The following is a 26,171-nucleotide window of genomic DNA, read 5'->3' as shown; positions in this document are numbered from 1 at the left end:
CCCGCCTTGTATGAAGGAGAAATAATAAAGTGGAATTTAAAATTGTGTTATATGAGAAGTAGGCGTGGTTGTAGTCCGATTTCGCTGTACTTAAGATATGTGATTTCACCAAAAAGTAGGCGGGCCCAACCGCCCCTCTCATATCATTTCGTAAAACTTAATGCCTCTGGCGTAATTAGTTATTGATTTACTGCGCTTTAGAAGTTTTTAACCGTACCGTTAAATGGGGAGTGAGCGGGGTTATCATCCGATTTCATCCATTTTACTCTGTGGGTAGGAGATCTTATTATAACGGGACGGTACAAAAGTAGACCGATAGGGACAGAAACCATCACTATTTTCTGTTAGGTTACGTTAAGTCTATGGCTTATGCCATATAGTCTAAGAATTTCGTACGAATATTGAACGTGAAATTGCAACAATATCGGCCGATTTATGTTTGAAAACCGCTGAAAATTGGGTTCAGCGTCTGGACCTCTTCAAGCGAACCTATGATGGCCGTGTAAAAAAATGGAGTTTCGTACATATATAATGGCATCGAATATACTTTCACAGGTATAACGAATTTCATTAATATCCAAACCGTTTTTGTTCTATTTAAAAAAAAAACCTTTTGTAGAGCTCTTATTGAAGAACCCGTTATTTGCGCCTAGCAAATTTGGTTGTTTTAGTTTTAGTAGCTTAGGAGATATGCACAATAAACTTATTAGAAGCGGGGCCACGCCCACTTTTTAAAAAAGACAGACGCGTTTTACTACTGCGATTCCCTGTACAAAATTACAGTTTTATTCCTAATTAGGTGCTTAGTTAGAGATTTTTGTTTAATGGCGATTTGTGGGTGTGGCAGTGCTTCGATTAAGCCCATCTTCGAACTCGTAAATTTTTTTTAATAAGGAACCCGCGTACCAAGATATCCCAATTTTACTCAAGTTACAGCTTGCACGGACGGACGGACGGACTGATAGACAGTCAGTTAGATTTCAACTTTTCTCGTCATCCTGCTTATTTATATACACATTACCTTATATCTATCTCGAATAGTTTTAGGTGATACGTACAACCAATAGGTGAACAAAATTATAATACTCTGTATCAACAGGTTGCAAGAGTATAAAAATAGTGAATAACCGTAACCTTTGAACTTATAATACCCTGATCAATTTATATGTCAGCTATATGTTATAAAATATGTTATTTATTCGTAATTATTGTTTATGTTATTATTTGTTCCATTCAATGCCGAATTTTTGTTATTTATCCGAAATATTGCAAACTAAAATTAAGAAGAAAGAATTAAGTAAAAACATTATTTCAAATATTAAAATATGAATTAAAATAATATTTTTGTAGTTGATTAAAAGATCTTAATGCAAATGTATTTATGTATACATGTAAATCGAATTTAATAATACAATATCTTAAAAAAATTTTATTTTATTTAAAAAATGCAGTTAATGAATATATTTAATAATTTAATTTCCAAAGCAAGCATTCAAACAATGCAATTGCGTTTGTTTTAAACTTTTACTGTCAAAATTTTACTTTCCATTTGTCACAGCAAAATGTAAAATATGTTCACACCATAGGAACGTTTTCCATTCCCAACAAAACACAGATAAAAATATTACCGTTTGGAAAATCTAATATTGAAAGCTGTGGATTTTTTTTTAGTAAAACTCAACTCCTCAAATTCACCTCACTGATTTGTAGAAACTTTTGTATATCTCTCTGAACAGGTTATTTTTAAGATCACTATACTTGAATACAAACTCAACGAAAAGGGGTTTCTTTCTCATAGGTATGGTATTATTTAACAGGTAAACGAAAAGCCAGCGTAATCTCCACTATGAAGTGTAATGTGTGTTTACAACTACACATAAAAGTATATTGAGAGAGTGCGTAAAAACCTGTTGCTGTATGTGTTTGGAAGAATTTACCTTACGATACTAGTATACACGTTGAACGAGTATGGGCTATGATGGCTGTTGCTGCTTGAAATGCCAGTAAAACCGTGTTCGTTGCGCCTTAAATATGCTGCTAAAACGTATTAACTTTGTTTGAGCTTTTTAACCAAATTAAATCAGTCAATAGTAAATAGTTGTACTTACTTTTCTCAACATGTTTAAAAAAAACTAAATCCAGTTCAAATCTGATTGGACTAATATTTGTTATACATATATATGTATATAGATGACTAAAAGCCCTCGTCTAAAGTGCAATAAGATATAATAAGGCAAAAAGTTAATTGCTGCAATTACGAAAACAGGTAGGTAAGTATGTAGGCGAGTGTGACAACGGATTTGTGAGAGTTTTGATCCTCTCTTTCAAAATAATATCAGAAGAGTGATCAGGTTTCGGAGAGTTGTATGTACTCAATGTTTGCTCGAAACCAATAATATTTAAAAGGTTGGAAAATTGAAGTGCTCTATAATACTTTATGAAGAATTTTTATAAGCATTAAATGTCAATTTTGTACAAATATATACCATACATACATACATACATGTTAATGCTCCGAAAATATCCAATTGTATAAGAGAAATGACAGAAATTTAGTTTGAGTCGTAGCAAAAGTTGTACGTGCATGAAGGCCTAATAGACCTGAAAACTTAAGTGAACTTAGATGTTATTCATTTTTTTGTTTAAAGTTATTTATGTGTACTTACTTATATTCATATATGTACATATGTATGTATATACGAATACACATATGTGCTCATATTAAAAATTTGATAAGTGAGTATATCTTATCTACTTCCATTGAACTGGTGTTTAAACAGTTTTCACGTTCATATATTTGTATATTATACCTAACATACATATGTACATCGTAGTATTCCTTATGTTGCACTTATCACATATGCCTAGGTACATATACATATGTATATACATCTGGTATAAATACATATTATATATGTATATCTATGAGAAAGGGATATTTTCAGTAATAATATTTATCCTTGGAAGGTGGTGAAATTGGTATTAATTTCTAAAATGCGATATAGTATGATAAAAACTATCATCTCATCATCATCCACCACTTCTAAACAAATTGTACAAACTAGTTTATTTTCAGTTAGCCGTTTTTGGATTTAAAATTTGTCACCAAGACAGACAACTTTATTCGGAGTTTAGCGTAATATCCGTTCAAATGAATATTACATTAATAAAATATAAATTTAAAATATGTCACATTTAGATTAAACAAAAGGGAACTAAGGATGAATTAAACCTGCCAGTTCAATCATTAGAAATGAGGGTATGTGTCCTGAAATCTGAAAATACTTAATCGACCGATTTTACTCAATGTTGCGTTTCTTAATTAGCAAAGGTGAGCGAGGGAAATAATGAGAGTGCAAGAGAGTAATTAACATCATTGCTCACTCGGTAATGGGAGTTGCTCAGGTGTGCTGTGTTGTTAGGAATATCAGCAGTAATACCACTGTAACATACATACAGTGATTGCCAATTAAATGGTGCAACTCAAGCACACATGTGAAATGTTCTTTGCGTAGTTCTAAATCAAAATTTATATACAATAATCTCCCTGTGATGTAATATTTTCAGTCTGATAATATCGATATTTTTTGATAAACAACTCTTCATAATGTCTCAAAAACTTCCGATACTCTTGGAAACGTCATTGCATTTATTTTAAATAATCATAAACCTAAATACAGTACCTATTACAAAAATTTTGCCTAATCATTCGTATCCGTATCACTCGGAGTACATACAAGTATATTTATCAACTATTAAATAAACAAAAATCTTTTATTCATATTACGATTTGGTATAAGATCAATTTAGAGTATACTTTCGGTATAGAGAACGACGGCTGTAGTATCTAGGTACGCACTTATATTTACTATATGTAAAAAGTGCATTCCTACTATCTACTATATAAGTTTAAATACATAAGTGGATATAAGTTACTACATATTACTGATTTTTTTAGTGCACATGTGCGTGAGTATTTGAAATGGAAAATATGCCAACAAATGGAATTAAGTTTTTAAAAACACTTCTATGATCAACTGTTCTTCTCATTTGCCCAGAGTGTGGTAGCAGGGCTTAAACATTCAAGCGTGACTTACTTATGTATGTATTTGTATACGTACGATACCTGGTGGAGATGCATGAAGAGATCGGCAATTGGACTCATAACAACAAATAAAACGAGAACCGAGGTGAAATTAGAGTTAAATTAAACACAAGAAAGCACAGCTCTACACTCTTCAATGTTTTAAATATCTAACATAGGGTATATATGCAATGAATTGTATTTGGACACATGTATGTATATGTATACGTACATACATAAATAAAAATATTGCTTTTCTCCAAATTTTTATATAAAGACCTACGTGTAATGAGTGTATACAAGTTTACCTTTGGAGTTCGCGTCTTACCTATGTGATGTACATACATACATATGTATATATGTATACCTTCTCATACAGATATGTGATTGTATGTGTTTTAAGTGTTTACTGGCTCTCTTTTTCGTATTTTTGCTTTTTGTAAGATACGTTTGTAGTTTCACTTGTTAACATTTTCCCGGCTATGTTCACAAGCAATTTGGTTAAAGGCTGATGCCTACATCGTCGATCAGTAGTAACCTCAGTCAGTTGCTGACATTCCATCGAGAGATGAGCGCGAGTATACCGGTAACACTTGAAAATTTTTTAACGTAGTAATCTTTAATTATTGCCAATGTGGGTTTAATGTTGTGGTAAATGCTGTTTCATGTATATATACATACATACATAAGTTATTGTTGAAATAAATACCAGCTTTTACCCCTGGGAAAAAAAATATAAAATTTTGTACACGTTTTTCTTCTCTTAACTTTCATTTGCTAACTATACATACATACATATATAAATTTATATCATTATAATATAATTTAACAGTTTTTAAAAATACAATAAAAGTGTATTTTATAATAAAATGGCTTTAAAAATATATGCGTCGAATATACAAACGCCCATACTTACATATGTGTGTAACAACTTAATAGTGACTATATGTGTAACGACTGTAACCAAGTCCAATTGATGGCATGAAAATTGTTTGTGGAACACACGACAAGAAAGAGAAGGGGAATTTGCGAAGAACAGGTTAAAAGAAAAGTGCAGTAATGTTGGTATTGTATGGAAGTATATAGTATGTACATACATAAGTTCCAATCAAATGAAATTTTAAAGTTATTAAAGAAAATTGCAATGCGTACAAATCTGTGAATACGTACGGCGGAAACTGTGGTGTAACAGGTAGTCTCCACCGAAACAGCAAAGTAACAAGTGAGAAGTGATAGTTTGAAAACCGACCAATACGGAAAGGAGGTAATAATAACAAGATAAAACATTGAAAAGAGATCGAAGAAAGTGGAGTAACTAAAAAAAAAATGATTTTTAAGTCGATAGTAGTTTCGCAATGTTAACTTTCAGTTGTAAATGTTTAGCTGAAAATCTCTTGCCTCAAACCCTTTGAGTATGCGTATATGTGTCTTCACAATAGTAGGTATGGACTCATATACCATATATGTATATTATGTAGTTGAGCTACAGAATTAATTGTCCATTGGAACAAAATTGTTGATACTATTGTTATGAAATGGGTAACTTAAACTTTATACCAAATTTTCATACATTGTACTGCCAAAAGAACTTTTCCTGAAAATAACAAGATAAAATTTGCGCGAGTGACATTTAGAGAGAGAGAGCACTCACCGAGGAGGTATAATTGAGAATCAATTGGTCTCGAGAACATACCTTACGGAATGTCTTTAGGATATAACTGGATTTTGATTAGTTGTAAATGTTAGAGCTATTAGAACAAAAAATGGTTAGTTGGTAAAAGCTTGAAAATGATAAGCTCTTTTTGTGAGCTTTTGGGTACAATTAAGGGTACTGTAAAAAGTTTACAAGTTTCACGTTTCTAATCGGACTAGTGTGTAGTATTATAATGGATAAAATTGTGTGAATACATGTTTTCGAGTATACTTGAGTAATGCAAAAAAATTAATGCAATCAAACCTCGCCTTCCCCTAGCCCCTTTATATGTGATATAGTGATTTCTCAATTATTTTTGACATTCATCTGAATTTAAAGAGTTTATTGCGGTCAATATACATATGTATGTGATATTTTAACGAAATTAGTAAACAAGTTTTATTTACCATGATGTGATTAAGGGCTGAATGGGAATAAAATAAGTCTATAGCCTTTGTTTGTGGTTATATCATATAAAGGGTGATGCATTTTTAGGTTTGCTACTTTTTTAGGAAAAAATTGAAGGTTATCCTTTCAATTGTTGGCCGCTGCTACGTCTCAAATGGTTCATCCGTTGTGTTCAATTTTCGATTACTCGTTCGAACATTTCGACTAGTAATTGGCGAATGACACGAATGTTGTTTTGCTCTAAGCGAGACTTTAGACTTTACATATCCTTAAAGGAAAAAATCTAACGGTATGTTATCATATGATCTTGGTGTCCAATCGACCGCCCCAAAACGTGAAATTATCTGCTCACCGAAATATTCTCTCAATAAATCCATTGATTTATGCGATGTGTAGGAAGTGGCGCCGTCTTGTTGAAACAAAGTGTCGCTGAGATCACAAGCTTCATTTTCAGGTATCAAATAGTCGGTTATCATGGCGCGATAACGGTCGCCATTGCCGGTTACGTTCTCACCGGCATCATTTTAGAAGAAATACATCCACAAACCACACCAAACCGTTGTTTTTTCTGGATGATATCTTCATGTTGCTCTTCGCCCCCATTACGTCAGATTTGGGCCTCATCGCTGAACAAAATTTAGCTAACAAACGTCAGATCTTCTTAGAACATTTCAAGAGCCCATAGAGCGAAGCGATGTCGCTTGGAAAGTTCGATCGGTTTTAGTTCTTGAATAAGCTGTATTTAGTAGATATCGACGAAAAGTGTGCCAAGTCATTCCATACCTCAGTCCAAGTTCGACTTTCTGTGGACTTCGTGTACACTCACTATGGACAGAGAGATATTGTTGCGAATAGTACGCTGAGTAGGCCGATTATGTTGACCATAAGCTCAGCGAAGCGCGCGAAACACATTCTTTACAGAACATGAACTTTCGTAAAAAACTTTTGTAAACGTTCTTCAGGCGTAAGCCTTTCCATGATGAAGTGCCAAACAATACTGAACAAAAATAACATGACAGCTTGACACGACTCACGATACAAGAAAAAAAAGAAAATTTTGATTTCAATAGTTACAATAGTAAACGTGAGTTAAAATATAATAAATAAAACTTGGCAAGATTGAGGATATAAGTTATACTACTTAAACTAACATTGTTGTTGCTTTCACAGTTTTTTGATAATAGTGCATAGGAATGACCAATCGAAGGCAGCTAATGACTGTTAAGGTTTTACGTAACTGTTACGTTTTGTTCACCTAATGGTTGTTTGTATCACCTAAAAAATAGGTTTAGATATATGTTTATATAGTATATTTAAAACATCAATAAGATGAATCGGGCGAGTGCCACGCCCACATAACACCAATAAAGGAAAATATATAAAATGCCATTACTACGCACTGAATTAAAATATGGAACCGTAATTTTGCACAACGGATCGTAGTTGCAGAATATAACAAGATATATAATTGAAATAAAGGTATAATTCTTTTCTGACAATGATATGTCTGTATGTCAAAAATGCGTGGAAACTGGTCAATATTTTCCTTAGCAATAAATAATAATATAATACAAAGATTTTCGAACTTCTGGATGACTTTATACCGCATATATCGGCCAAAAGCTGAGCTAGGGCCTAAAACGGATAAAATCAAGAGAAAATTGATTTAGGGCCCATATAACTAACATCCAACATTCTGCTGACTTTACTTCATATGATTGGTTATGGTGTGTGAGGTAGCTTAATGAAACCAAGGGAACATTGTACTGGTATGTGTCGATACTACACCCAACTTCCATATACTTCATATAATGATTTTCGTTTTTCTAACGAACCTTATGGAGAATAAGACAGTCAGAGTGTGGGTTGTATATTTAAAAAATCCTTGAAAACGCGTTTTCAAGTCAACCTGAGCAATGTCTAAATTAATGCAAGCCGTTCTCTTCTCTACCCAAAAACACCCCCTATAATGATTTCCTTTTGGCCACCTGACTTTAAACCCTTCAAGTTGGTCAAAATATGGTATTTTAATGAAACTAAATGAAAAAGCGTTTTTTTTTTTAATTATATGCTTTAGCGCTTAATTAGAATGGAATCGGTGTATATGTTGCTTTAAGCCTCATCTCCCTAATATAAAGAATTTCAATGCTCTGGTCTAAATATATAATATTAAATTTAGTCTCTTCAGTCGAGTTAATACCACATATCGCTCGTTTGAAGATGTTTTTAATATAAGTTGAGCCGATGTGAACTAAAATATAGCAATAAAACTAACTGTATAAACATTGGCATATAATCTACATATATAGATGTTCAATAAAATGATTATATATGGAATTGTTGTAAGTACCATATGTGGACATATCAGCCAGAGAAGTATCAGAAAGGTTTAAGAATAGAAATATAAAATCTTACGATTCGTTTGCCAAGTTAAGTTAATATAAAAAGGTGTCAAAAAGTTATTTAGCAACACACAATCTGACACAAGCCGATAACATAGAACCTTACGATGCGACGTTGCCGAATGTGTTTATGTATGTGAAACTTTATTATAATTTTATTTTAATATTATAGTTGTGGACATAAATTCCTATAAAAACGAGTTGACATAGATGCACACATATACAAATGCGCTCATAAACATATACATACGTCTAAATAATATAATAACTTCACTTGTAGATAGTTACATGTATTAGACGACTATTCAAATATGTAAATACATACATCTAAACGTATGCTTATGTGTGTATACATATATTAAGTCCGTACGCAAATAGTCATGCATTAAATTGCGACATTAGTCGGCATTGGTGAGTATACTCGATTAACCCATACACTTTCTGACCTTTGAACATTGCACGTCCGAGACCGAGAAATCACCGGCTTTACTCGAACTGAATAAGTTTAGCGACAGTAAATGCTGATTTTAAAGTATTTTACTTTTCATCGAGTATATCTATGTGTGTATGTATGTGCATACATATTTTAATAATATGTGGATATATAGCGAAGTAGGAAAATTAAAGAGAAATTATATCGTCAAATTGTGCACTGAAATGGGGCGAAACCAACGTTTGAACTCAATTTACATACGTATGAATATATACTATACTATTCCTAGCTTTTAATTTAACGTTTAATCGAATAATCTTAAGTCGATAGCTGCATAGTTTATTTTTGTTATTATTAATTACTTCTGTGTATTTACTCTATTTTTTATTTATTCTGTTACGAACATCTTTTCGCGGTCTTTAGATATCTAAATATGAAATGCGGTATCCATATTAGCACAATGATAAGCTAAACTCTGCTTTGAAACCCTCTTTAAAGGGTGCTTTCAGCAGTTTATGGCACTATTATCCTGCATGTATATACTTATATCTTCAAATATATGTCCCTGTTACTTTAACTTAAAATATTGCATGAGATAAATTTTTTGGTAGGCACGAATCAAAATCTCATTTAAAATAGTTTGCATTGGGGCCTAATAGCTAGATAATATCTTAAGCATTACTCTCATTCCTAATGAATGTAATTTATATATGTATAATATACATATATTATATATAGATACATATAAAATTAAATATCTAGGATTTAAATGTAATTGTGTTTTTAATTTTTCAGGAAAGACATTAAACTGTGAAAACCTTAAGGCATGTCAACAAATGTGAAAATCCTTTAATTTTATACATATGTCTATGCAGAGAAATTTGCTTAGTCAACACGTTAATATTTTTAACAAATCCAAGAAAATACTCCACTAATATTACAAATGCAAAAGCGAATAAAAGAAAAAGACTTCCTGTGATCATATTCAAGACATTCTAATAAACAAACGGCCATATATACAAAACCTTAAAAAGGAAATATGCAGGTCTCAGAATATTTGGTGTCGCTATATATCGCAACATGTGGACAAAATGGGCCAGGACTTGGAGCGGATGAAAAGGAAATAATATTGCTAGTGTACATTATTTTGGAAGCTAGTAGCGGAAAGGTAATTAACTTTGATGACATAATAATATTCACTTTTTGATTGTAGTTATTAATATTGTTGTATATTTAATACTCCTGTTTTATAAGTTTACGAAGTATAGATGACTGAACACATGTAATAATCAACTTTTAAATTTATTTCTCTTACAATGTTTATTTGAACTGTGGTTCTGAGGTTTTTTAGGTTTAAAAATAAATAAACATTATATTACGTTGGCCATTATATCTTAAATTGTGTGTTAAATTAAAGAAAAACATAAACTTTTTTAATTTAACCTAAAACAAATCTACTTTATTAATAATAATGTATTTTATGAACCGCATGCAGCTAAGATGGGACTCTCTTTGTATTAGTGCATTAATGCATATATTAACAAACCTAAATGTGGATTCTTCGTTTTCAAAGCGATCTTGGCATTTTCTCTTAACTTTATTATTAGCTCTGTAAAGATCTACTGAAAAGTCACAGGCCTGACCCTAGATGACGATACTAGAATTATGATTTTTAGTTAGGCCTAACATTCAAAAGGCACGTGTATAAATTTGACAGCTTTCGGATCATTAGTTTGTAAATTGTATCGGAGAATCAATTTTCAAGGGTTGGTATATTAAATTTAGACGTGGTAAAATGATCACCGATGCAGTGAACGCAGTGGACGCCCAAAAGAGGTTGTTATTGACGAACACATCAAAAAAGTCCACAAAATAGTTTTGGATGACTCTAAAGTAAAGTTGTTCGAAACAACAGGCACTCTAAAGATATCCACTGAATGTGTACGAAATATCTTCTTCTTCTTAATTGGCGTAGACACCGCTTACGCGATTATAGCCGAGTTAACAACAGCGCGCTAGTCGAAATATCATTCAAGAATATTTGGGTATGAGAAAGGTGTGAAAGGAATGAAGGAGATCACCGGAACTGAGGCATATTCTGAAGCAAAGGACAAATAGTACTACAAAAATGGTATCGAAAAGTTGAAGGGTCGCTATAATCAGCGTATCATAAAAAAACGAACTTTTCAAAAAAACTTACTGTGGTAGGCCGGGGAGTTTTCAATTGACCTGTTACTTATTTCTTCCTGCAGTGCGATTACTACAATATTAATAAATCTGAATTAAAGCGAATTTCTCCGAAAAGAAGCCCAAACTATTGTCTAAAAATAAATGGATATTTACCAGTTATATGTATATACCGAACTATGCATGTATTTGTTAATTTCGATTGTTAAAATACATGTATATGTATAAAAACACGCATGTCAACATGTGGTTGCAACACATTTGCAAATAGCGTTTGGCGAATATTTTCAAAAGTTAACAAGTGAGGAAGATCATAGGTTCAGTTGTTGCCGATTTGCCATTTTCAAGGATCGAAACCGGGGAAATACCTTCTTCTTTCGCAAAACTTTATTTAAAAGAAGTAAGGAAGGGCTAATTTTGGGTGCAACTGAACATTTTATACTCTTGCAAATAGCAAGAACCAAGACCAGGGAAATACTTTAAGGTGTAAAACTAATAAAATAGAGTAAATTCAGTCGGATGTTCGAAATTCCTGATATTAGTTATATAGGGGCTAGGCCAAGTTTTCGCTCAAATGTATCTCTTTTAGACATAAAGTCACCCGGAATTTCGAAAATCTTTATATTAAGTATATGGGGGCTAAGGGAAGTATTGGTCCGTTTCAACCCATTTTTGACATACAGACAGTCCATTATAAGAGAGGGGTTATCCTTGAATTTCAGTTATATCAACTATAGGTAACGGGGTCTAAATATTCGGTACCTAGGGACTTGAACAGTTTTTACTGGAATCTGAACGAAAAAGTGGAATTTAAAATTGTGCTATATGAGAAGTAGGCGTGCTTGTTGTCCGACTTCGTCCATCTTCGCACTGTGACATTAGAATGTGAAAGTAATGTCATATATAATATTAAGTTTTGTCGAATTCTATCTGGTCACGAGATATGTGTCATGCCCGTCGTCCGATTTTCATACTGTTTCCATAAAGCCTTTTCATACCATCTCGGATGTAAAATTTAATGTCGCTGACGTAACTAAATAGTTATTGCGCTTTAATTTTTTTTAACAGTACCATTATTACTTTATTATAGGGAGTGAGTCATCTATTTTTACACTATCGGTAGGAGTTTTTAAATATTTGTACTCAAGAAACTTTGTTATTGTAGGTTTAAGTAGTTTAGGAGATATGTACATTAAACTTATTAGAGAGCGGGGCTACGCCCACTTTTTAAAAAAATTTTGCCCACACGTTCCCCTTGCTACTGTGGTTCTCTGTACGAAATTACAGCTTTATATCTTAATTGCGTGCTTAGTTAAGGCACTTTAGAAGGTTGCTATATGTGACCTGGTCTACGGAAAGGGGGCTTAGGTGTCAAAAAAAAAGGAGAGCAATTAATGAGATAACGAGAAACTGACGATTATTTTTAACAGCTTTTCCAAAAAAAATAGTTTTCGCACGTTAGCTCCCTTTTCGTAGATTAGGTCACATATATATTTCTGGCCTAATAACGTAAATAGGCATATTTATCAACGAAAATTTTTTTTATTTGTTTTTAATTTTTTTTTTGTCGATTGCTGTTTTGTTTCGGGCTCATACGCATAGATCCATGATTCGTATAAACGTCTTTGAAGCACCGTGATCGTATTTTTTCAGCATTTCTTTACACCAATCCCCACGAGCCTTTTTTAGAGCAATTGTCAAATTGTGCGGGATCCAACGAGAACAAACCTTTTTTACGGCCAGGTGTTCATGTAATATCGAATGTATGCGGTGGGAGAAATGCATAGGCATGCCTCTATCTGAAGGTATGTTACATGACGGTCTTGCATTATCAGTTCACGTACGGCATCGATGTTTTCTGGCACAACGGCTGTTTTTGGACGACCTTCAGGGAATTCGTCTTTGAGCAAGCGTCACAGTGCTATAGGATGGTGCTTCATAGCCATCTAAAGATTTTAGTTCATCGATGCACTCTTGTCGTGATAATCCACGTCGAAAGTTGTGAAAAATGATCGCACGAAAATGTTCACGAGTTAATTCCATTTTTTGGCCGAGATGAATTTTTTAATTCCCTGTAAATAAAACAATTCACAATTAAATGACAAAGCGTTCTGAGTGATATTATGCTAAATAATGTCAAACTTTCCAATGGAAATGTCAGATTGCACCTGGCAACACTTAGTGTTGCCCTAGGCCAGAATATATATAGCAGCCCTCGTATAGGTTTTCGGTTAACGGCGATTTGTGTACGTGGTAGTGGCCCGATTGCGCCCATCTACGAACTCGAACTTTTTTGTACTAAGGTAGCCACATATCAAGTTTCATCAAGTATCTCAATTTTTACTCAAGTTACAGATTACACGGACGGACGGACGGACAGACATTCAATCTCGTCATCCTGATTATTTATATGTATATGTGTATATGACCCTACATCTATATCGCTTAGATTTAGGCGATACGTACAACTTTTCACCTAACGGTAGCAATTGTAGCAATTGGTTGCAAGAGTATAAAAATGTTGCGAAAGTATTAAAAATCTTATATATAAAAATAAGTTGGATGTTCTAAAGGATGGAAAAACTGCTCATTCATCTTTTAGACTTCCGTTATCCTAAATCGTGAACATCCCTGACATCGAGAATTCGCACGAAAAGGTATTTCATTGGTTGTGTTCTAGGGCAATAGTGTCACCCAGGAATGAAAGTGTTAACGAAATAAACGATCTAATTATTCAAAAAGTTCCCGAATAAATAAAAAAATACAAATCGCTAGACGAGGCTAATATCGATGACGCAGTCTCTTATCCCCAGGAGTTTTTAAATTCATTAAACCTTTCTGGACTGCCACTAAATGAATTGGCTTTAAAAATTGGAATTTTAATTATACTTTTGAGGAAATCCTCATATACCGAGGATTCCGATGATCCCTTCGTGATATGCCAATCCCATTTAAATGTCTTCAATTTCGGTGAAAACATCTTTCGCTCTATTATAAACAGCCAGACTTTCGAATTAGTAGGGAAAACAATGTTTTACTCATGGCCAACTGTATGTTGGTCTCAGGCCGGAGGTCCTGAAAATCAATTTATATTGCTGCCATAAAATAAATTAACATCAAATATCGTTTACAGGGAAGCTCTGATTCAATAACTTATTTTGCAGGAGCAGAGAAAGTAAAATATATAGTTATAATAATAATACCAAAAAATATACTCTCATGTTCGAATTTCTTTTATTTAACTAATTTTTAATGACCCCACGCAAAAACGAGAAAGTATGTGTGGGAGAGTGTGTAGAAAATTATAACTTTTGAAATGATTGTTTAATACTCGGGTGAAACCGGGGTGGGCTGCTAGTTCATTATATTTATAACGTATCTTGAATACCAAGACTCACTTAGTATTTATTTTACTTCCAATCAGCGAAAATTATATTGGAAGAGGAAAAATTTAAAATGACTGGCTAATGACATGTTCTACTACGTTTTGGATGGTTTCAAGTATTATACTTTAGCAATTATATTTTCAAAACATACATTATGTAGTTCTACTCTACAAATCTAATGATTTGAATAACATTTTCAGTCATATGAAATATATTCAATGTTATATTAATTTTAGTATTATGATAATTTTAGAAGTATTTATCTTCAAATAGGTATGGTGAATGTATGAATAATTTTTATTACCGTCACAATGTTATAATAACACTTTTCTGGCTTAGCGTTATTTGGATATATTTGTTTATATCCTGAAAGTGTTCAAAATGACGTTGTAGACAAGTATGTAGGCGTACTTTTGTAAAATTTGCGGAATTTTACTCTATATCATAAGGAATTTATAGAAATATTACAACACAAGTTTGGCTCCAATCGGTAATGTGTTAGGTATGATAGTAGGCGGTATTACCCTATTATTTTATATTTTACGATTATGTATATATATTTTAGTCAGTTTTAGCGCTATAAGTAGTTCGGAACCTAAGCGTTATAAGAGCGGTGGATTCCCACACTTTCACACTGCAGTATACGTTGGCTGAACGTAATATATCCTACCGATCTTGGTTAGGCATGGGATATATTTACATTAAACCATAATTTTTCCTCACTGGGATAACACTTGTTTTGAGTTTTTTAGTTTCTGACTGTGTCATTATTTTGTAGTGATTTTTCGAGCTACGCCGTTTTGTGGGCGTAATTCGTACTAGGGTTCAAAAGAACATGGTTATAAAGAATTTTAAGATATTTTTTTCTTATTTTAAACTAAGTTATCGTTTAGAACGACATGCGGAGACATAGACATACTTTTCGCCTCGACAATTTCATATAATACCATATATCCAACCATATGTCGTCCTTGACAAGTTTTAAATGTTATAAAAAATGGTTAGGTCAACAAAGCTATTATACTCTGTCTAGCAGAGAGTTGCACTATTGCAACATGTTGATCCGGAGTATAATAGTTTTGTTCATTAAACGGTTGTACGTATCACCTAAAACTAATCGAGATAGATATAGATAAAATCTAACATACATATGTTGAAATCTGGCTGCCTGTCCCTAGAGTAAAAAGATATTTTGTTGAAACCAATAGCCAAATTCGCTTAGGATAATTTTTATCAGAACCCACGTTGTGAAAATGAATGAAAATGATTTGCCCACTCCCCACATCGTTATGTATTTAACAGTACCGTTGTACTGTTAAAACTACTTAAAGCGACATTAAATTTTACGATGGACGATGCGAGCTTCATCGCTCACTTTAAAATAAATCACAGATCGCAGACCTGTTAACCGATTTCAACCAAATTCTTCTAAAGTTCCTTTTTAATAATGCGAAAATGGGCAAATTCGGACTGCAACCACACTTTTCACGTTCCAGTGTACAAATCAAAAAGTAATTAATATAACGGGATAAAATTTTGCACGAATGATTCAATGATTCTAGGCGCTAGGTATCGAATATTTGGACCCCAGTACTTATAGTTGACTTTTTATCATATCGGTCAAGGGGTGAGATATACATATAATTAATATTCAGGGATAATCTTTTCCTGACAAATGGGTTGAATTGTGTCAATAATTCCGTAGGTTCCATATACCTAATACAATGATTTTCGAACTTCCACGTGACTCAATACCGCATATATCGGTGAACATGAGAGTTATACCTATGAAAACGATAGATCATATTTTACTGATAATGGTGTGTCTTTGTTAAAAAGGTTAAAATTTGGCTAAAACTTGACCTAACCCCCATATAACATCTGAGTGACTTTACTCTATTTGATTGATGATAGTAACTTAATGAACCTTAGGGAACATTTTATTAGAATGCGGCATATTAATAGTATGTAGTGTTGACGAAAATAGATAAAATCGGGTCGATATTAGTCCCAACTCCCATATATTACATATGGATAATGAAACAAACCGCTCTAATATAGTACCTGTTTTATATGTAAACAATCATTGTATCAGAGTAATTTTTTCACAAAAATGTCGATATTTACAAGATCGCACACTGATTCATATGATTTTTTAAGTAAAATTTTAATCACAATGATTTCGAACTTCAATAAATGCTCGACTTTTTTGTCTAAAGACTTTGGAGCAGTTTCAGAGCATTTAACTCATTCTAAAACCGAAAATCCTGTACATAAAGATAACCCTTGAACCCGGGACTGAAGCTTTTATTGCGCGCGTGTATCGCAAATATTTATATACATACTTAGGCATAAACTTGCTCCGTATATTTGCTTACGGCACACACGCATTCAATATACATTATTTGTGAATTGCCCTCAGGCTTTGCTTACCTATGCGAGACCTTCTTTCATAATTACACATTTCACAATTGCATGTGCAATAGAAAATTTTAAGCTCATAACTGGAAATGTTGTTCATTTACTTGAACTGTTTCGTTAATATATTCTACAATAATGAAGTATTTGGGTTCTCCTTATTTTATTATTTTTGTGCAAAATCATGTAAAATCACGATATTTTAAAATTTAACCGTACGCGCATAATAACTTGACCAATCAGGCCATAACCCAAATGCAACCAATTTGTTTATGTGTTTTGTTAAAGGTAATTTTAAATTAAATTATAGTTCAATAAATGAACAAAACATGTCAGACATTTCTCTAGACCATTTCTAACATTTAACAATAATCTAGATTAATATTACGCTTATCATAATTTTTTTATGGAAAAAATTTATGAAATGAGTTCATGTTTTTCCTAACCACTATTCAGTTAACTTTATACCTCAACATATGTACAATATATGTAGATTTGATTACCTTAAAATATTAATATTTAAAGCATTGCAAACACATTTAAATATTTCGCATTCTTTTAATACTTTACTGGGAAATTATATAATTTGAACGACGCTAAAACATAACCCTGTTAATGCTTTTTTCGCATCGACTTGAGAATGGCAAATAATTTACACTTAATTATACATAATTATAACTTGAGCTCTAGTGTTATATTAATTATTTGTAATTATCGTGAATTTCGGTTGCTGAAATGCAATCACATTTACTATACTACAAAATATCTGAGTTTCAACGCGTAATGTTGTTTATAACAGCGTGTGGTAGTAGGGTCTTAAAATATTTAGTGATCCGCTAAATTCTTTGGTAAAAGTAATGAACTGATGAAGGATAACTATACATTGTAATTTAAACTAATAAATACCTCGTATACACGTAAACTTCTGCATCTTACTGAAAGCCAAGACTACTTTTCAGATTACGTACTTACGAAGCCCTTGCTTAAATATCTGGTGATAAGTGGTATAATCATATATTTACTATCCCTACCTTTTATAGCAAAATGCAATATACAGATGTATATGTGTGTAATTAAAATTATTCAAACATATTCATAATATAAAAATTTTGCACTCTCTCTGGTGGAAAAATTTTGAGAGGAAAACAAAATTTATTAAATAGTAAACAAGTAGGGAAGGACTAAGTACGGATCTAAGTATCCGAGTATTTTGTACTCCCGAAATTTGAAATGATCAAAAGCGGGGAAATATTTTCAAATGTCGGCAAAAATTTATGAAACAAAAAAAAATTTTGCATAAGAATTTAATATTCATAGTTAGACGAAATTGTGAGTTGATTACAAGAGTATAATAACCAGATAACCAAATATATTGGGATGAGGAAATAGTAACCAGAGGAGCGTAAATCATTATATTAAGGGTGATTTATTTCATACTCTGCACTAAATCATATTAAGAAAACATAATCTTTTAATTTTATAAAAATATCATACATATTGATTTAGAAAAATGGTTCAAAATCAGTTGGAAAGGCGGAAAACATTATATTGGATTAGAAGAAGTTTCGAGAAGATAACAATTATAGCGTTTTCTTTTCTCACAACAATGGTTGTGCCCGCTTACTCAGACTCAAAGATAAAATAATAAGTGTTAAATGAGAAGCGTATTTTAATTATTTTCGTAAAAAGTTTATTGTATTGTAACAGCTGGCTTATAATAGGGGTTTTTTGTTCTTTTATCATTTAAAAATATTATATGGTGACTGGGGAGATTCTTGGAGTCAACAAAGGAAAACTATTTTAATATTTTGCGCGAAGTAAAAAGGGTTTTTGCGGCACGAAAATGCTCCGTCGCATACTGCATTGGTTCTTCGTGAGTTTTTCGCCAAATTTTCAATCAACCACCGTATTCACCTGACTTAGCTCCGTCAAACCTCTGGATATTCAGAAAAATCAAACGACCGCGTCGAGGAAACTGTTTTGAGTCAATTAAAGACATTAAACTTGAATTGCTACTCGTATTGAAGGCTATTCCGGAATTGGACTTTAAAAACTGCTTCGAGGATTGGAAAAACCGTTAGCACAAATGTATAGGGTCCAACAGGAATTGTTTTGAGGGGGAGGACATAGTTTTTGGAGACCAAATTACGAATTTTAAAATTATGAACAAAGTATTACTATTTGCTCTTAGTAGTATACAAGTATATAAAAAATCAGGATAATAGTTGAATTTCGATATTTTGAGCAAATGTGTTTCTTGGTACTCGAAAAGGTTTGCATTGATAACGGATGGAATCGGAAAATATCACTTAATCTGTGGGATATACCAATGAAACTGTCAACTCCAACTGGTTTCCGTTTACCTCTTTATGGAGTAATCCTATAACCTATTTTAGTTATTATCAGATAATCTCAATCGGTGCAGACAAGTCGAGTCGGTGTCGACAAGTCAATTCGAATATGTGTTTTACTGAAATAAATTACTCATATTTATTTATATACTATATATGTACATATGCTGACCTTTAATTTGGATTTGTCAAAAATTCATATCATTTACCATATGATTACTTTTATTAACCAACAATTTAGAGTTTTTCAGCACTTCTCACGTGTCAAAGTAAAGTAAGAAATATCACTTTTTCATTAAAATATGTAAAACATTTTCTTCTTCATTTACATGAAGTTGAGCACTTCCTTTTTACTCACTCAAATTTATGTACATAAATACGTTTTATTAAAACTATTGATTATCGTCCATTTTAGTTGAGCATAGCAAATGTGTTACTGTTGGAAGGTGATCAGTGTTTTTTACATACACAGTATGTATTTTAATAGTTAATTGGTTGATGTTTTGAACTTTTATATAAATATAAAAGTATGTAAGGGATAACTTTGACCGAATACAATACTCCCGCCTCGACTCTCTCTCAATTGGCAGTTCGGACATGTTAAGGTCAGTATTTAGATTGAGCTTCGATAAACTTATTAGTTATTGAGGTATACAGACATATATTGTAAAGTAAAGAAAGCTAGCAGAATGGTCTTCTTTGGTTGAATTCAATCCTAGAGAGTAACATAAGGGGATACCTCAATAAAGTGTTATAACCGCTTGATATGTTATCTATATTTGATTAAGTTGGTGTTCGTTCGATTCACTGCTCAATTAGGTACCAGTTAATATTTTCCTTGCCATCATAGATCGCTTAGCAGCGGACACTCTTATGTACGGGTTTATATTCCATATAAGTAAATATGCATATGTACATATACGTACATATAAGTACATATAAGCGTATTAAGATCGAACGCAATTGAAGGCATTAGAAGTGGTCTGACATTTAGAAATTTGCATGCCATCCCAAAGCTCATAAATATTTTATGAGGAATATTTCTAAGTGAAACAATTGTATACCAAGCATGCATACATTATACGTAAACATATCTTCATAGACACCTTCATATGTGCAAGAGGTTTAGAGCCTAAATATGCTATGTAAAGTGAGTTCAAGAATTCTATTATTTTTTAACGTACAATAATTATATATAGATATAGAAGAAATAATTATCTACACACATTGGAGGTGGATAAATTGTTAAACTTTCTTACTTTTAGATTATTGGAACAAAGCAGCTTCTGGTGCGACCTGACGGTAGCTTTGCTAATGATCGTACAGTGTCCGGCTCATCTGATGCTTCAGTAGTCGTACGAGCGTCATCGCCTGCTCTTGCCTCCCAGCAAGCTGATGTCATTAACAATAACAACACTAGCGTTAGTAACTCAAACACATTGTTGAAAAGTGCATACAACAATCCAAGTACAACTGTAATTCATAGTAGCAATAATAACTCGATCACAAATGGATGTAGTAGTAGTATTGTACCGGCAGATTCGATTACAACAACAGTTAACACAGCATCCTTCTCCGAGACAATTGAGCTTCCTTTAGCAGTTGCTCACTCTCAGGGAAAGCCCCTCCAGGAAGCAATAGACGAGGTAAGTTAATATTGAACTGATTCAACGGAATGACCAGGTTAATAAATTGTGCACATGCTATTCCTTCCGACTCCCTCCTACTTCGTTATCTTATATGTTTTATTTGAAAATCGTTTATTGAGCATATGAGAGATATACAAGTAGGTATAGTATTAACCCTATTTTATCCGTTGTTCCCAACACCACATACTATTAATAGAATAAAGCACCACCGAGTTTCATTTAGATATCTCACATAGCAGGTCATATATATAAATGATCAGGGTGAGGAGAAAAGTTGAAATCCGGGTGACTGTTTGTCCGCCCGTCCATGCAAGCTGTAACTTGAGTTAAAATTGAGATATCTCGATGAAACTTGGTATGACGGTTTCTTAGTACAAAAAAAAAAAAAAAAATATGAGTGCAACCGACAGTGTAAAAAATGACGGTACTGTTAAAAACTAGTAAAAGCGCGATAAATCAATAACTAAATACGCCAGAGACATTAAATTTTACCATCGAAATGGTATAAGGGAGCTTGATGGGAGCCGGTGTTACAATTGAACGATGGACGTGGCACCGCTCACTTTTTGGTGAAATCTTATATCTCGGGATCCGAAAAACCGATTTCGACAAAATTTACTACGTGGCATTTTTCTTACATTCTTATGTCACAATGCGAAAATGGTTGAAATCGGACAACATCCACTCCTACTTCCCATATAGCACAATTTTAAATTCACTTGATTCGTTCAGGCTCTCGTACACAAATTAAGAAGCAATTAATATAACGGATAAACCTTTGCACGAATAATACCTTTCGTGTTTGTTTATTGTTAATTGTTTCTTTGTGCCTAAAACAGATAAATTCGAGGGAAAATTTGACCTAGCCCCTATATAACTCAGGATTATCGAACATCCGGCTAATTTTACAACAGCGCAGTAGGCGTTCTTCGTGTAATCGACTGCAGTAATCGCCGTTGTCAATGCGCAAGAACTGTTTGTTTGTTAACAAGAGATATTTCGTCTTGCCCTCGTTCACTACCATACTCATTTCCTTGGCTTCCATATACAGTTTGGAGAAAGCAGAACTAATCGTATGCGGTATAAAGAAAACCGGAAGTTCGAAAGTATTTACATTAGGTATATGGGGCTTAGGGAAGTATTGAACCGTTTCAAGGCCATTTCTGACATAAAGGTATATTGTACACATTGTAACATAGAAATGTCATAATAATGCAGTGCACCAAATTTGGTTGGTTTCACCTAAAGGTGGGCGCTGCAACGGCGTGGCGTTTTGATACCGGTTCCCATTAAGTGGGCGGGGTTATCACTCGATTCAATTTCTTTTCACGCTATCTTAAAAGTTGTCAAAGGGATTTGTGCTGCGCAATTTTGACTGATAGATCTAGAATTGTTTTGCAGGGGGGCGGGCCCCTCCTCAGTGTCACTGTTGCACCAAATTACAGTTTTGTAACTTATTTTGGGTTATGGAAATTTATATAGTTTATAATCTATCTCGATTACTTTTAGGTGATACAAACTACCTTTATATGAACAAAACTATTGTAATCTGAAGCAACATGCAGCAAGAGTATTAGAATTCATTATGCGGTTTCTTCAAATACCGAGTGGTTTACAAAAAAATTTGGTGTCTTTTTAACTTGTACTATTAGTCATAGACTCACTTAGTTACTTCTCTCATTTTGCTTGCACGTAATATTTATATTAAAATTAAGCAAATTAATTCAACTGAAATATATGTGTTATAAACTCACCCAAAGGAGACAAATCTAATAATCTCCATATAATGCATAGAATATACACTAATTGAACGAAAGGTTTGTGCACGGTTTGTTCCGCACAAATTGACTGACGACCAAAGAATTGCTCAGAATTCAACATTCGAAGGACGATTATTTGACCAAAAATCACATTTTAACCATTAACCACTTCCCGTATTCACCTGTGGTGCCTTACGTGCGACTTCTTCCTTTTCGGAGAAATGCATTTGCCCATGAAAGGAAAGCGTTATGCAGACGTAGAGGCTATTCAAAAGGCTTGCGCCGGCATACTGGCGGCCATACCGGCCAACAAGCTGAAACACCCGCTCGACATGCTTTTGGGCCGTGCAAAAAGCAGTATTGAAGCCGAAGGAGATTATTTTGAATAAAATAAATTGATTTTTCCGAAAAAAACTATTTGTTCTGTTTCTTTTTTAAGTCATGTTAACTTTGGAATGCACCTTGTACATACGTTGCTTCAAGATAAAGTCCATCAAACATCATAGCTGTTGTTTGAAGAGTCGTGCTGTGACATCGTGACGATCTTGCTGATTGATCGCGATTTAATAATTCCGTAATCAATGGCCATTTACCTTGCAAGTGAATGTAACAAACAAATCCGCCCGTTCATAATTCCGCACGTACAGGTACATACATATATGATCGCATCCTGCGAGTGCTCGCGCATGTGCTTTGGGCTGCCAATATATAATGTATGCTGCACTCAGGTTTTTTTTTAAATTGAAAATGGGCGTGGCGTCGCCCACTTATGGACCAAAAACCATATCTCAGGAACTACTAATCTAATTAATTTGACAGCAAAATAAAAAAAATATGTAAATGACGGATAATGAAATCTTGAGTATCACTTTATCATGCGAGAGTATAAAATGTTCGGTGACACCCGAACTTAGTCTTCCTTACTTGTTATGAGTTGCATTTGTATGGTTAAGGATTATTATATGTATAATTGTATACATACTAATGGCATTTTAAAAATAACATCAATATTTAAGATATACTATTGACTAAACTATTTTTTATCCAACAGTTCGATGAATATTTACGCTCTTTGACATTATACGGCGATAATATCGATAGTATCAATTTGATTACTGACGGGCAACTTCCCTTGCGTCAGTGTCTTCATCGGGAGGCCTGCGCCAAAAGCATTCAGCTACCGAACTATTACAACCGTTTCTGTGATCTGCGCAAAGAATTCCTCAAGTACAAGTCAGGTGACTTATCACGCGCTTTGGTTCCCGTCAAAGACATAAAAAAAATACTCCAAATACCAACAGCTGCGGCACCTCAAAGTATTGGAGAGATGATGAAAGGTTTGAAATTATATATAAAAACCGAAAGCTGTTAAAGCCAACATTTTATTTTATTAGACCTAAATATTACTAATAGTGAAGAACAGGAGTTCTATGTTAAAGAATCTCGTGAAATGGTCTCGGTGATACAAGTAATGTTAAAAGGAGGTATGCTTATTATTTTCTGCTACTGGTTTATATAATTTTGTATGTTTTGTAGGACACAAATTTAAAGCAAATGAAATAGTGACCCTAGTTCTGGAACCTGGAATTTGGTAAGAATATTTTTAAATGTACGTGTTTATAGTTTTCCTCTTCGAGCAACTGACTTAAGGGGTCAGTAGGGTGTTTCTTTGTTACATTTTCTGTTCCCTTATACCCTTGGAATTAATATAGAAACGCACTTTACCATTGGAAGGTTTCGAAAAAGGCCCAAACATAATAATATCGCTCGACGTTCGTTTAAAATGTTTTAAATTGATTAAATAATTTTGTTAAATTTATTTATTTGTTTTTATTTTTTTTTATATTTTTTTTTTATATATTTTTTACTCAACCGATTTGTTTAATTTTTTTTAAATGTTCAGAACACGCCTGGCTATCGTCTCTATATTTTTTATAATTTATTGGCAATGTTATGACAAAATATGTACAAAAAAATATTGGGAAAAATTAAAAAAAACGTTAATTAATTTTTGATTTATCAAAATTTTTTCATTATTCTAGAAGGGACGGTAACCATTCACGTACTTTTTACGAATAAATTGGGGTTTTGTGTTTCAGATGATCCAAACATGAGAAATCGTGTCCGCCAGTGAATAAACGCATCTCATTCACCCAGCCATTTCTCCGACAGATTTCATCACAAAATTCCGAAGAAACTTTTTTATATACTCCACGATATACCTCATGATATGTGAAAAAATTCTTTTGTAGAATAAAAATTTCTATGAAAAAAATGTCAAAAAACAGGCCATATTACCCTATTGACCCCATAATTGAAATACTATTAAAGAAAATATACTAACTTATTGGAAAATGATACAAGAGATATTGGCTCTTTTCATATATTATTTTGTAATATATTAAACGGCAATATATTATAGCAGATGTTTTATTTTTTTTATAATAAATGTTTATATTTTCCGGGACAATACCACGCCACACAGCAAAAATATTTTGATTTGGTGCAATATTAATTAAACGTATGCAAATTTTACATTTACCACTGCCAAATATCAAATTTTTGAATTTTAATTAAACTTAATAAAATGTATCTCAACTAAATAATAAAAGTGTTTGATATTCACTTTATATTGACTTAGGAAAGCACAATAGGCCTAGTTATGGGTCACAATTTTTTACTCTTGCAACAAGTTGCAACGGAATGTAATAGTTTTGTTCACCTAACACTAATTAAGACAAATATCGAGTTATATACATATATGTATGTAATTCATCATCGTGACTAGTTGAGTTGAATTGCAGGTGACTGCCTGTCCGTTCTTCCGCAATGACTTGAGTAAAAAATAAAAAACTCTGATGAAACTGTAGATAGGGAGAATCAGATCATAATTAAAGTTGAAAACCTCTAAAATGCTGTAACTAAGATCCAAATTATGATAAAAAAACTGTAATTTGGTGCAGGGAATCGCAGTAGGGAGGAGTGTTTGCGGCTGGAAAATTTTTAAAAAGTAGGCTTAGCAATACTCTTTGATATATTTAATATAAATATTCGACAAATCAAAATTAAGATTATAAATTCCACACCCAATACTACCCCTAGCATGTTGTACCTGTATGTTGGTACATTTCAATTGTCTTTATATTGTCTACATCGGTCAATAAAAGTAAAATTATTAGAATTATCCCAGCTGTCATACTCTAGCTGACTTTTAGTTAATGTGTGAGTCAATCTTCATAAAACTGCTTCGAGTATATTTTAGTAATGTACACGAAGCGAAATGTAGTAATGAAACTAACTGAGTTTATGGCTAAATATGATTTTAATCTATTATCAACATCTCTTCTTTGTTTGATGTTAATATTTTATCTGCATATGAAGAAAATATTTATAATTTTTT

General features: G+C 32.9%; 1 protein-coding gene across 7 annotated transcripts in view; it reads left to right on the top strand.

Annotated features, from left to right (window-relative positions):
• Positions 1-1,995: 1,995 nt before the first annotated feature.
• LOC120772708 (RNA-binding protein fusilli) overlaps positions 1,996-26,171 on the top strand; it is a 39,790-nt gene continuing 15,614 nt past the window's right edge. The window contains exons 1-6 of one of the 7 annotated variants that reach the window (XM_040101456.1): positions 1,996-2,266; positions 9,816-10,188; positions 20,628-21,008; positions 23,823-24,108; positions 24,166-24,255; positions 24,308-24,362. In XM_040101456.1, coding sequence (XP_039957390.1) covers positions 10,060-10,188; positions 20,628-21,008; positions 23,823-24,108; positions 24,166-24,255; positions 24,308-24,362 — 941 coding nt within the window. In that variant the 5' untranslated portion in view covers positions 1,996-2,266; positions 9,816-10,059. Of the gene's footprint in view, positions 2,271-4,586; positions 4,736-4,964; positions 5,349-9,815; positions 10,189-20,627; positions 21,009-23,822; positions 24,109-24,165; positions 24,256-24,307; positions 24,363-26,171 lie in introns of those variants that run through there. The other 6 variants (XM_040101455.1, XM_040101457.1, XM_040101453.1 and 3 more) reach the window with 6 other exon arrangements.

The sequence above is a fragment of the Bactrocera tryoni genome, chromosome 3 (genome assembly GCF_016617805.1).
Source record: "Bactrocera tryoni isolate S06 chromosome 3, CSIRO_BtryS06_freeze2, whole genome shotgun sequence".
Lineage (NCBI taxonomy): Eukaryota > Metazoa > Arthropoda > Insecta > Diptera > Tephritidae > Bactrocera > Bactrocera tryoni.
This window is presented reverse-complemented; position numbering and strand designations above follow the sequence as displayed.